Genomic DNA, 13,751 nt, shown 5'->3' with positions numbered 1-13,751 from the left:
CTGAAACCTTAATATTTTCTTGTGTGTTTATTACAGACTTTTTTACTGAAAAACGCAGCGCAAAAGGTGTTATAATTGCCTTGTAACTATTATCAAAATGTTTTAGTTGAATGAAGTTTTTCTCTGCTGCTCAGCTCAATCTCTGAAAATATATTTAACTAGTTGTGTATAGTTTTAACAAATTTTATAAGCGACCCCCTTTGTCAATTATCTAACCGCCTAGGTCACTTATATGCTTTACCGATTACAAGTAGAGACATCAGCTCCCTCAATCTATTTTTGGAATAATATCACACAATGTTACCATTGGTTGTCATCATCTTTAATTACTTAATTTGCTTTGGGTCGCTTCACAAACAATGAAAACATTCGAACAATTGGCCAAAAATAACCAAATATTATAATTCTCAGTGAGAATTACTGAAAATAATCCTCGCCCCAAAGGTTAACATCACCTGTTGATATTTTAGTGCCCTTAAAAATACAACCAATATAAGGGTAACGCTATTTTTCAGGGCATTATCATTTGCAGAAGCCCGAGGTCTTCCATAAATTGCCCGACAAAGGAGGGCAGTTGAAAAGATCGAGGGCTTCTGGAAATGATAATGCCCTGAAAAATAGCGTTACCGTTATTATAGCTAAAATGGATGAAATTTGTTATCATATAAAAAGAAACAACAATATCGGTTTTGAAACATTTACTGTAATCAAAACAAATGTCACTGACCCATTTTTACAAATATTGAAACGTCATAGAACAAACCAGATGACGTCACTATTGAGCGTGACGTCACCTTTCCCTATCCCTATGACGTCACCTAACAACAGGCATGATAATCGCCCGTCGTCAAGCAATATGAGGGCATTATCAAGTTACAGTGGCCCGCTGATTTCTGATAACATGCAGGCGGTTTAATGATAATTCTATCCATTTTAGCTATAAAAAAAGTTAAAGAACACCCAAGTTTATCGTATGAATATTGTCAGTCTGTCATGGCATTACAGAATAACTATTGTCATAAGAAAAAATAATTAAAAATTGACACCCTTGCCCAAAGGGTAACATCTGTTGATATTTTAGTGCCCTTAAATATACTACTCAAAATAAGTTAAAAAACATCTGATTTGTATGACTATAGTTAATCTGTCATGGCATTACAGATTAACTATGGTCATATGAAAACATTGAGAGTTCCTTAACTTCTTTTTGAGTAGCATATTTGTCCATGTATTTACACTGTGTCTGAACCTTTGGAGAGGAATATACTTCACCTTCTTTCTCTGGTAGCAAATGTACCTAGAGCTTTAAGAAACAACCAAACAAAAACGCAAAACAGACAGATTGCCTGCACCCATACGTTGGACACGGCAGCGTTCCTCAATCGTCCACTGGTAATCTCTATAGGTATGTTCATCCACACGTACAACACGGATATAACAGCACTGAGGCACACACTCAGCACGATGTGTAACACGTTCCCATCAGTCCTGCGATTTGATTGGCTACTGAGGATCTGTCTGATGAGCTGTTGGCTGAGTGGGGTGGTTTGAATACGAGGAAGAGGCTTCTGATTGGTCTTCAGTTTCTTTTCCAGCCGAGCTCGCTTGGTGTAGACATCCACGTAGTACCCACTCAGTTGTATGTGCAAGTCTGGAAACAAAAAAAATGAGTGAATTTAAATAACTTTTTTTTTTAAACATTATTTCAGTCATTTCACAGAATGTTGGTTCATTATCATCATCATCATCATCATCATCATACATTTATATAACGCAGGTATCCTGGTACTAGTATCTGCTCAAATGCAGTTTTATTTGTTGCCCGTTTGCATTCCAGTTATCTGAGTGAGTGAGTGAGTGAGTGAGTGAGTGAGTGAGTGAGTGAGTGAGTGAATGAGTGAGTGAGTGAGTGAGTGAGTGATAAAATACTTAGAATCAGGATTCTGATGCTGCAAAACCATTCCCACCAGTATCAGTCAAAGAAGTGTTCTTTGTCATAATCTCAGTGTTATGTATCCAGTTATATCACGGCCTGTCAGCTTAATGTGGGTGGAAAGCCTGAAGTGATGCAGGTCTCAGACGTTTACCACTTCGGTGAAACCCACGAGCACGGGTTTGGTGCTGACAAACCTAGAAACATAATCGGGGCGAACCGGGATTCGAACCCACAATCATAGGTTTCTGGCGTGCCCAAGGGACGCAACTCTGCACAGCGAATAGCGGCGTCTTAGATGACTGGGCCACCCGTGCCCCCGTATCATGAGCACTTGAGTATGATCACTAAAATGTTCAACACCTATTCTTTTCACATACCGATAGTCCAATCAGAGAACGTTTCACAAAATCAGCATCCATGACTGGTACTGTATTTCCGGTTATGCAAGGGGTTTTTCTGTATTCAGGGATTAAACATGAAACTAAAACATTTTTGGGTCTTAAAATGATTAAGTTGTCAAAAAAAATACTCATGGTTCTACGACCACCTACTTTACCACCGTCATATATGTTTGTCGTCATGGTGATAAATCTTGCAATCACTCTATCAGCTCACTTCACAATCATGTAGAAATGTCATATTTCCACTTAAATATGTCTACAGAATGATTATCAAATTACAAAACTTGTGCCCCATGAATATCCAGGTTAGAATTGGTCTTCAGCAACCCATGCTTGTCATAAGGGTTGTTCAGGTGGTCAGGCTCGCTGACTTGGTTGATGCATGTCATGATATCCCAATGCGTAGAAAGATGCTCATGATGTCACTCACTGGACATCTATGCTGGACACAGAAACTATGTTTCTATATTGTTACACGTTTACATGTTGCATACAAGGACTGGATTCAAGTAGCTTTTTGTATATTTAAAATAAAACTGGATCGGATGAATGTCATCGCATCTCAATTGTGCAGATCGCTGCTTTAAGTGTCAACCACTGGATTCAAGTACCCTTTTGTATATTTAAAATAAAATTGGATCGGCCGTTCAGACTCGCTGACTTGACTGATGAATGTCATCGCATCTCAACAGCGCAGATCGATGCTTATAGTGTCAACCACTGGATCATCTGGTCCAGACTCAACTATTTACAGACTGCATTATCTAGCTGGAAAATTGCTGAGTGCAGCACAAAACAACAAACAAACAAAAACAAAACTTGAATGGCCTGTTACTGACCCACATCCATGACACAGGCCCGAATGTCATGTCGACACAGAGGACACACAGCGTTGTCAGCCAGGGCGGAGGAAGGCAGCTTGCGGAGGCACGGCTCACAGAACATGTGGCGACATGGATGCACCACGTGGGGCTTGTGGTACAGATCCAGGCACACTGGGCATGTGAAGTCCGGGTGGAAGGCATCCTCCTTGTTGTCAAGCAGTTCCTGAAACATATTTGTGATCAACTGTAAGAAAAGGGTCCATATGGGTGAAAAATCACATTTTGACTTTTGATTATAATTCAAAACTACAGCATCTTCGGAACGCAAAAATACAATTCACAAGCTTCAATTCATATTTATTACAGAGATACATGACATCAATCATTTGTACTTATTTTCCGACTTATAACTGTTTATGTAATAATTGCAGTTTTTAGACATAATGTCTGATTTATTGAAAGTGGAGATGTCTTGTTTGTTTGTTTGTTGTTTAACGCCGCACTCAGCAGTATTCAAGCTGTATGACAGCAGTCTGAAAATAATTAAGTGAGTGAGTGAGTGAGTTTGGTTTAACGCCGCTTTTAACATTATTCCAGTTATATCACGGCGTGTCAGCTTAATGTGGGAGGAAAGCCCGAAGTGATGCAGGTCTCGGACGTTTACCACTTCGGTGAAACCCACGAGCACGGGTATGGTGCTGACAAACCTAGAAACATAATCAGGGCGAACCGGGATTCGAACCCACGATCATAGGTTTCTGGCGTGCCCAAGGGACGCAACTCTGCACAGCGAATCGCGGCGCCTTAGACGACTGGGCCACCCGTGCCCCCGAAAATAATTAAGTCTGGGCCAGACAGACTAGTGATTGACATCATGAGCATCAATCTATGCAGCTGGGATACGATGAAATGCATCAACCAAGTCAGCGAGCCTAAACACCCGCCCCCGTTAGTTGCCTCTTACGACAAGCATAGTCGCCTTTTACGGCAAGCATGGGTTGCTGATGACCTATTCTACCCCGGATCTTCACGGGTCGGAAGTAGAGATGTATACTGAAAGGTTTTGAAATAATGTTTTTATTACATTACGAACTAACTAGAGAAGAATAACATATTTTTGTACAGTCTGCACACATGGCAATCTTCACTATAGTAAGTGGACGTCAAACATCTTTATGACATCACAGCACAATTGTATCCTAGCAACCATAAGGTCCCTTTTCTCCTGGTGGGTCATATTTGTATAACAGCTTTGCTACGAACAGACCCTATGGAGATTCCGAGTTCGAAGTGGTGCCGAGCAACCTGTGCGTTTTGTAAGAGGGGACTTAATGGATCGGTGGTCAGGCTCGGTGACTTGGTTGATTGTGTGTCATTGTATCCTAAAGTTTTTCCACAAGGATCGTTGCTGATAATGTCAATAACTTCTTTGTTGGTCCAGGCTAAATTATTTACGTTCTGCCGTCATATAGCTGGAATACTCTGAGTGTGGCATGAAACAACAAACAAACAAACAAACAAACAAACAAACAAACAAATGATCATGTCGCTTGTGTTGTGGGGATTATTGACAGGCATCCAGCTGGAGTATTGCTGAGTGAGACATTAATAAACAAACAAACAAACAAACAAACACACAAACAAACAGCATACTAAGAGAGGAGTGAGCAACAGACGTCTTCTGGTCTTGTGTTCATCAGTTAACTGTTGAGTGTTGTGTATCAGGGCTCAGGAGTGTTGTAATGACATATGTTGTCAATCTGTTGCCAAAAGTGACTGAGTGAGGTAGAATTTAATGTCGCATCGGCATTATTTCAACCATATAGTGTCGACTTTTGCCACTCGTCATGCCGAAGAACCTGGTTCGATTCCAGACATGGTACAATGTGTGAAGCCCATTTCTGGTGTCCCCCGCCGTGATATTGCTGGAATATTGATAAAAGCGACTTAAAACCATACTCACTCACTCACTCAAAATGATCAAGGTATGTGTTATATCTCCATGTTACTATCAAGATGTTTATCAGATCCAACCTTACTATCAAGATACGTATCATATCCCATCCTTACTAACAAGATATGAGTGAGTGAGTTGGGTTAAACGCTGCTTTTAACAGTATTCCAGTTATATCACGGTGGGTCAGATTAATATGGGAGGAAAGCCCCAAGTGATGCAGGTCTTAGAAGTTTACCACTTCGGTGAAACCCAGAGCGCCTTCGGCGCCTTAGACGACTTGGCTACCCGTGCACCCTAACAAGATATGTATAATATTCCCACCTTACTATCAAGATATGTATCTCTACAAAGTGTATAACTAAAGTCGAAATGATCAATGATCCCGTCCCTGGTGCCAACCTGAAAGGATGCAGCATATCTGTGAACACGGGCAGCACGTGAAGTTGTGTTTCTCGACAACTGTTTCTCAAGCTTGGCCTTTTGTTTCTTCCTCTTCTTGGCCCGGGCTGACACTGCGTTCTGACGAACATTTACAACAGATGATACGTCTTCCGAGGAGACACACTGATCTGAAATAGTCAAACAATAAGTGAGTGAGTGAGTATTTATAACGCCGCTTGTAGCAATATTCCAGCGATATCATGGCAGGGGACACCCGAAATGGGCTTCACACATTCCCATGTGGGGAATCAAACCCAGCTTTCAGTGAGACAAGTGAATGCTTTAACCACTAGGCCATCCCCACCACCCCTCAAGCATGATAAGTGATGAGGTTCAGACAAATAACAATCCTTAATTCATCCCGGACCATTCCTGTAAAATTGTCTGGATTAAACACATTCCAAGTAAATATATTACTGGTACACACCATGCAGAGTAACTTCCCTTTGCATACATGCTATCAAGCTCCTTCCCAGCGCGCGACACCTTCGTTACACTCTCGGTAACATCGCTGCCACCAGTGTGGGCGCGGCCATTACAAGAATCTTGAAATTTGCCCTCTAACCCCAAATGTAGTAACGTTTATACTTTTGTTTATGTCTTTTGGAATGCCAGTACAGTTATTTTTTTAAAGTTTTCGACTGACCCTATTTCCCAGATGAATTTAACTTTTTGTTCGTTTGATCAGATTGGTTCTAGATTGCAGAGGAACGGAAAAATCACATACTTGGCCACAGTGGTGACTCAGCGTAGGAGAGTGGGAAAATCACTCAAATTCCCCCTTACATTCTTCCAATACCAATTACATCAATTACATGATAGTTGAAATTAAACAGAAATTCAAATTGACAAACAAAGAAAACAATTTAGTTAGGGTAAGATTATTTGGCATCACGACAGTCATCGCTTGTTTGTAAGCATAACGGTCCGTCGGTTGGGAGTTCATACCAACATTCATTTTCTTAAAATTGACTGACACTTTTTTTTACCTGACCATTGAACTTGCTCCCCAGTAATAATTGCCCATCAAAATTAATTTGCTTGTGAACACATTTTACTGTACCATTATTTTCACTGCCGAGCTGGTTTAATAGTTCATCCTCTGCAAACATGTCAAATGCATCAGAAAGATCAAAATGATTCTGACTGTCTTCACACACAACAGGAATGTCACTAACGTCCCCAGACGGAGCTCCTGTGTCCATCCCAACAGGCATCGAAACACACACATCAGCCTCATCCACACCTGACTCCATCGATGTTGCTTCTTCTCCACAAACAGAATTGTCATCACCATTAGCACCACGAGTCAAAGGCTTCGCACTACGTTCTTCATTGCAAAGCTCAGGCCTGTCTTCAGACACCTGATCTGCTACATGTTGATCATCAGTTCTCTGAACACCATCTGAATCCAGCGTGGAGCTTATCAGAGGCTCTGTCACAGTGTCAACGGACTGTTCATGGGATTCAACTGATACACCAGTCTTTTCTTCAGAAACAGCACCCTTTCCCTGAACTTGATGGTTAGACAAGGCCACAGGAACACCAGATCGAATACCAGGAACATCGGAAGGACAATGAACACCAGGAATACCATCAGAATCTGCGTGTATAGGGTGTACCCCAGCTGGTTGCCGGGGAATAAGACATTGTTCTACATCTTTACAGTATTCAACGTCTTTGGCGAAGGGTGTAACGTCCTCACAACGTTCCGATTTACCATGGTTACCAAATCTACAAGAGACCTGTGGAATAAATGTTGGTTGATGCCAATCAGCGATGTCTTCCTTGGCTCCATCACCTTCCATCAAAACCCATTTTCCTGGACCCACGTCATCGTGGTTTTTCTGACTGATCACTTTCTCACAATAGCTGCCTTGTACTTGACCTTCAGCTGCCATGTCTGCTACATGGATGTAATCTGCACCACACAGTCTGTCACTCTCACTGATAACATTGACTGATTCAGCATGTTCAGTGCAAACAATATCTTGAATATCACAGTCTTTCTTTCTTTGACATAACAGGTCATCCATATCCACTTCAGTCCCTTCTACAGCTTCTCTGACATCTCTCTCCTTCTGACTAAACACAGTTGCTCCATCTCCATCAATATTGTCTAGATGTCTTACTGCTGGTATGGGACATGAACAGGACTGACCACCAAGACTGGTCAAAATCTCAACAACTTGACCACAATCAACACCATCATCAGTCCCCATTTCCTTCATCATCACACAGCAGCCGGGTAGATGATGAATACCTGGTCCTGTGTCAGGTTCGTGTCTTCCTACACACCCTGTATGTCCACAATCCCACCTTCCAACAGCATCCCCATCCTTCATCATCACACAGCAGCCGGGTAGATGATGAATACCTGGTCCTGTGTCAGGTTCGTGTCTTCCTACACACCCTGTATGTCCACAATCCCACCTTTCAACAGTATCCCCATCTTTCATCATCACACAGCAGCCGGGTAGATGATGAATACCTGGTCCTGTGTCAGGTTCGTGTCTTCCTACACACCCTGTATGTCCACAATCCCACCTTTCAACAGTATCCCCATCTTTCATCATCACACAGCAGCCGGGTAGATGATGAATACCTGGTCCTGTGTCAGGTTCGTGTCTTCCTACACACCCTGTATGTCCACAACCCCACCTTCCAACAGCATCCCCATCCTTCATCATCACACAGCAGCCGGGTAGATGATGAATACCTGGTCCTGTGTCAGGTTCGTGTCTTCCTATGCGCTCTGGATGTCCACAACCCCACCTTCCAACACAGTCCCCATCTTTCACGAACACCTCACAATGTGCATCATCCCCAGCAACCAAACCTGCTTCTTGACTGGACACAGAATCATGCAGAATGTTGTCACCATGGTTATACACAGTTCCCTCTCCCTCAGGTATGACACTCTGAGTTAGATCATCCACCTTATCACAGACCGCCACAGTCATCTTCAATTCAGGGCCTAGTTCATCCCTACTCTTGCCATGACAACAACTCGACATATGGTCCTGTTGTGGCTGAGCAGCTACTCTAGACCAAGACAAACTCCTTTCTCTATCAACACTCTCCTTCAACCTATCCAGCTTATCTTTCACCAGAACACCTTTCCCTGTCCATGCTTTCGGTGTAACACTTTCACACTGACTTAGAAAATCATCACAGTTTGTAGTTTTTCTATCTGAACACAAGTGGTTATCTGTCGATTCTTGAAAATGTTGAAAACCATCCAGCTCCGTCAAGCACCTGCTCTCTTGCCCCGGAACTTCCTTCTCTTTCCAAATTACAAATGCACTGTTATCATTTTCCTGGAGTTCTGATCTTGTGACTTCATATTTATTTGTCAAAACATTCAACTTACTCATCGCAGAAGCTTCAAAATCTGAAGGCAAATTCCGCTTTTGAGAACCAGAGATGACGGCCTCAGACACGGAAGATACCTCCCTCTCATCCTCTGTAAGTAGCTGCCCATACAAAGACATCGTTCACAGGGATTCTCAACACTCTTGAGTTAAATGTGAAACATGTCTCTCCTTTTGATATAGAACTAAAATCCTTTCTGAAATTTTCATTTTGTGTACTGAGCTGCACTACTAGAAGCAGACATCATCCTCATAGGCAGCAAATGTATGGAATGTTTTCAAGGTCACAGTCGTCACTGACATCCCATCATGCAAATACTTCATCATGTCTAAGGGTAAGAAATATTTCCTGCTTCCCTCTTCTTGTTCCAAGATTTTTCGTTCTCTGGAAAGAAAACAAAAATGTTGAGTACTGTTGCATGATGATCATAGTTACCATGGTTACATGATCTGACGAAAATTTATTCCTGAAATTTTGAGGGGGCTGTGTGTGTGATTTTGGCTTAAAGCCACATTGAACAGCACATTGACTCAATGTTACCTGATTATGAACCCTCGTCAGCATCAGAACTACTCATGTGTTTCACCTAAGTGATATACTGCTCAAAAGAAGTTAAGAACACGTGACAGAGTAACTAAAGTAATATGAAGGAATGGATGTTCTTTAACTTCTTTTGAGCAGTATATCACTTAGGTGAAACACATGAGTAGTTCTGGTGCTGACAAAGGTTCATAATCAGGGCCAATCATGCATTCGAACCCATGACCATACATCTTGGGCGTATCAGTTCTTCTTAGCGTGGATGCTCCTGTCATGTTGATCATATCAGTCATTTTGACGCCCTGAACCTGAGAAATAAAGTTTGCTCTACCCCCATGTGTAGTGTAAGAAAGAATAATAGTTAAAGCACAAGGACTTTAGTAAGATGCCAAATTTAAGAGGCATCATTTTGGTTACTGGAGATGGGCTTAAAATAAAATCTGCAATAAGCACCACTGTAAATTGAAAATCCTGACAGGCTAATTGTCACGCCCCTTACATTAGAGACCAGATAGCTTTTAATCATAATAGAACACCCCTAACATGGATATTGTGGAATTAGTTACATAATATTATCCATTCAGTGTGTGATTATCCAGAAATCTACCATGAATTTGGAAATTACTTGATTCTGATTGGTCAATCAGAGGGTTATTAAATCACAATAAACCCCCTCTGATTGTAAGAGCTGGTTTAAGGTCCGCATCAACGCGGAATCTTATATTCACAGAATAGTACTTTTTTCAATCATTGTTAGTGGGCATATTTATATAATTATATCTACAATTATAGGTTACAAAATGCAAAGTTGCGGTTACTACAATATTCAAAGGATGTGTGGCAATATATTCTGTGCGGAAAACATGACAGAAATCTGCAAAGAGAAAGTATTTAAGTTTTGGAGACAACAGAGAGCTTGGAATTTGGCGCTTTTCTATATACGACTGTGATGTCATATCTTTTGTGTCACAATGAGCGATATGACGTCATAATGGTGACGTGCAGTCAAGAACAAAAGCCTTGCAAAGCTTGCTTAGTTTTCTTTAGTCGTGCCCACCTCATGTTAGTTTACCAATTTGCTGTGCGTATATATACTTTCAATGCCTGTCATATGTTCGAGAGAATTATTACGGTGTAAACAAACTGATTCAGTGTATACAACACTATACATGTATTTTGTTTACAGACTGTTGTTGGTGAATCCGTAATTCAGATCGACAACTCACTCAAAACACTGGACTCAACCCATGCTCAACTCAATATAATTGCTAACACCAAAGAGTTAACGTTTTATTTAGTCATGGTAGAATGGAGATAAACATACTGTGTTTTCAATGTAGAGCTAGGTTACCTGTAGATTTAACCGTGTTAAATTTAACATTTGAAACCTCAGCGTGAGGTTTCAAATGGTAAATTTAGCGCAGTTAAATCAACAGGTTACCTAGATCTACATTGAAAACACAGTATGCTTATCTTCTAATCCTTGCAGTAATAAGTATTATATATATTTAAGTTTTCATAATAATTTGATTCAGTTGAATCACATGACTTGAAACATTACACAAGTGCATTCTGGGCCATGTAAACATAGCCAAAATTTGGTGTTGTTGGGTATTATTGTCAGTTGAGGTGTATTCTTTCGTAAAAGTTGCAACTTATGATTCAACCACTAATGTTAGTAGACCACTGCAACTGAGTGAGTGAGTGAGTTGGGTTTAACGCCGCTTTTAACAGTATTCCAGTTATATCACGGCGTGTGACCTTAATGTGGGAGGAAACCCCAAAGTGATGCAGGTCTCAGACGTTTACCACTTCAGTGAAACCCACGCATGGTGCTGACAAACCTAGAAACATAATCGGGGCAGACCAGGATTCGAACCCTCAGTCATAGGTTTCTGGTGTGCCCAAGGGACGCAACTCTGCACAGAGAATTAGACGACTGGGCCACCCGTGCCCCCCTCCCACAGCAACTGCAAACCATGACATGGAAAGCATTGAGGCATGAAATGGCATCGCCGTGGGACAAATATGGTGGAATGGTTGAGGAAGAGCAACAGCAGCTGTTTTGTTGACTGCAGCATGTTGCTAAATGCCCTAAGGTGAGCAACATGTGTACATGTGACTTTACAATGATTGCTCATTCATGCAGGCAGGGACTAGTGCAACATGAGAGATGGTTGACATCATCTTTAAAAAAGTTGACTTTATACGAAGGAAAGAGTACTGCTTTCACCCTTGATCTTTCAGCGAAGCATCTTAGAATTCTAAGTACCGGTAAATGTATAATGATACATTGATAACTGTCACTGTGGTAGTTCTAAACAGACATTACTCATCCATTGATAATTAATTAGATCTTTTTGTAGTAACCTATCTACAAAATATGTTAACTTTTGTTGGAAACATATTCTTAGGATTTTCCTCATTATCTTGCCCTTCTTGCTTGCACAATTTAACCATTTCACCACAACTGTTTACGAAAAAAAGCAACATTTGAACTTTTAATTATCACTAATATATGAATAATATGTAAACTGTAAAAAAATGAAATTATAATGTAGTCAGTTGAATATTGCATGATTTCACACTCGCTAATAGTGTAGTTTCAGTTTCACTTGCAACAAGCTTCACTGCTAAACATAAATATACACGGAAGTATTTCACAAAATGTTTTCCGGAATTTATGAAATTGTCCTCCGGTTTCTAGATGCCACAAGATTGCAACAACAAAGACAATCAATTATGACACAGCTCTTATCCAATCTTCGTTGTTTACAATCGTAACACTAGTAACACGGTGACACTAGTTTTGATGATGGTTGCGAATGAAAACGAAAATGAGAAATGTATATACAAACATATGGTATTATGTTGTTTTCATATGACTACGTATCTTGTTTATGAATACATATTTTCTGTTGTCAAATATATTATTGTCATTGGAGCTGAAACATATGTTACTTACGAAGTGTTCTTGCAAGTGCTTGTGCCATCAATATAAGGGAGGCGACTCTTCTTACAAGTGCTAATAGTTTAGAGTTATCCTACCATGACCAAAGAGGCCTCGTATGGGTTTGTTTATCAAGTCGTTCGCCACTGACAAAATGATTGACCAAAGACGTATATAGTTATAAGTCTTTGAACTGATATATATCTGAATTAACTTCACTAATATTATTTCTGGATTTACATGTTACCAGCACGTTTAGAATGGGTTAACTGTTACTGGCGAATCTATTGGGTGGGCGAGTTAAAAACTCTTTCAACAATATTACAGTTGTAGCTCGACATTTACAATACAGGTATGGTACTGACGGACCAAGAATCGTTGTCATGGATAATGTGGGATTAGACATCAGCGGATCCTGGAACGGAAGAGTGACACAACTAATTTAGATCATATAAACGACTCATGCAAACGGTCGCATATTTACCCCTGGTAAATTGTAAACATACTGTGATGTGTGTACCATTGATAATATGATACATAAATTAGCCTGTGCTTGCAGTTTGAGATGTCTTAAAAATTGTTAGGCTAGCTTTTATTAATCTGTAGGGGGCACGGGTGGCCCAGTCTTCTAAGGCGCCGCGACTCGCTGTGCAGAGTTGTGTCCCTTGGGCACGCCAGAACACTATGATTGTGGGTTCCAATCCCGATTCGCCCGATTATGTTTCTAGGTTTGTCAACACCATACCCGTGCTCGTGGGTTTCACCGAAGCGGTAAACGTCTGAGACCTGCATCACTTCGGGCTTCGGGATACGCCGTGATATAACTGGACTACTGTTAAAAGCGGCGTTAAACCAAACTCACTCACTAATTTGTAAATAACACCAGCCATATTGCAGTGAGAATATCTCCTATGACTTCCAGTGGAATGATATGAAAATTAATTTCTTCTTTACTTTAAAGTTGACCTGTATAGAGAGAATTAAAGAACCTCTGGGCCAAATATCAATTAGATGTGTACTGTGCCCAATATCACGCACCCTAATTACCATGAATGGCTAGATTAAGTGGTAAATGTCTTTTCAATATGGTGGCCACAGGTTAATTCTAGGTTACGTGAAAACTGTCATTTTAATGATATGATGGACGCGGTTTGATTCAAACTTTTATGACCTTTATTGGTTTCGTAACACTGTTCCTGACAGACCATGCAGTGTTTCAGACTCAAACTCTGAGCGGTTTCAGAGATGTTGAAACGAGACAGGTCATGATGGATGTATTGAATATACCATTGGACCAGACATGGTATCCAATCTTACCGCACATAGT

The 13,751-nt window shown here is 40.8% G+C and overlaps 1 protein-coding gene across 1 annotated transcript; it reads right to left on the bottom strand.

Moving 5' to 3' along the window:
• Positions 1 to 656: 656 nt before the first annotated feature.
• Positions 657 to 12,501, bottom strand: LOC124134795. Its single transcript, XM_046499870.2, has 5 exons — positions 12,440 to 12,501; positions 6,623 to 9,318; positions 5,518 to 5,687; positions 3,177 to 3,384; positions 657 to 1,651 (listed from the first exon to the last, which is right to left on the bottom strand). Exons 2-5 carry the CDS (start codon positions 9,051 to 9,053, stop codon positions 1,269 to 1,271), a joined length of 3,192 nt encoding a protein of 1,063 aa, XP_046355826.2. The 5' UTR covers positions 9,054 to 9,318; positions 12,440 to 12,501; the 3' UTR covers positions 657 to 1,268.
• Between the last annotated feature and the right edge of the window lie 1,250 nt (positions 12,502 to 13,751).

This window comes from Haliotis rufescens, unplaced genomic scaffold (genome assembly GCF_023055435.1).
Source record: "Haliotis rufescens isolate VD_foot unplaced genomic scaffold, xgHalRufe1.0.p SCAF_17, whole genome shotgun sequence".
Classification (NCBI taxonomy): domain Eukaryota; kingdom Metazoa; phylum Mollusca; class Gastropoda; order Lepetellida; family Haliotidae; genus Haliotis; species Haliotis rufescens.
The sequence above is the reverse complement of the archived record's forward strand: the minus strand, read 5'-3'. Positions and strand labels throughout refer to the sequence as shown.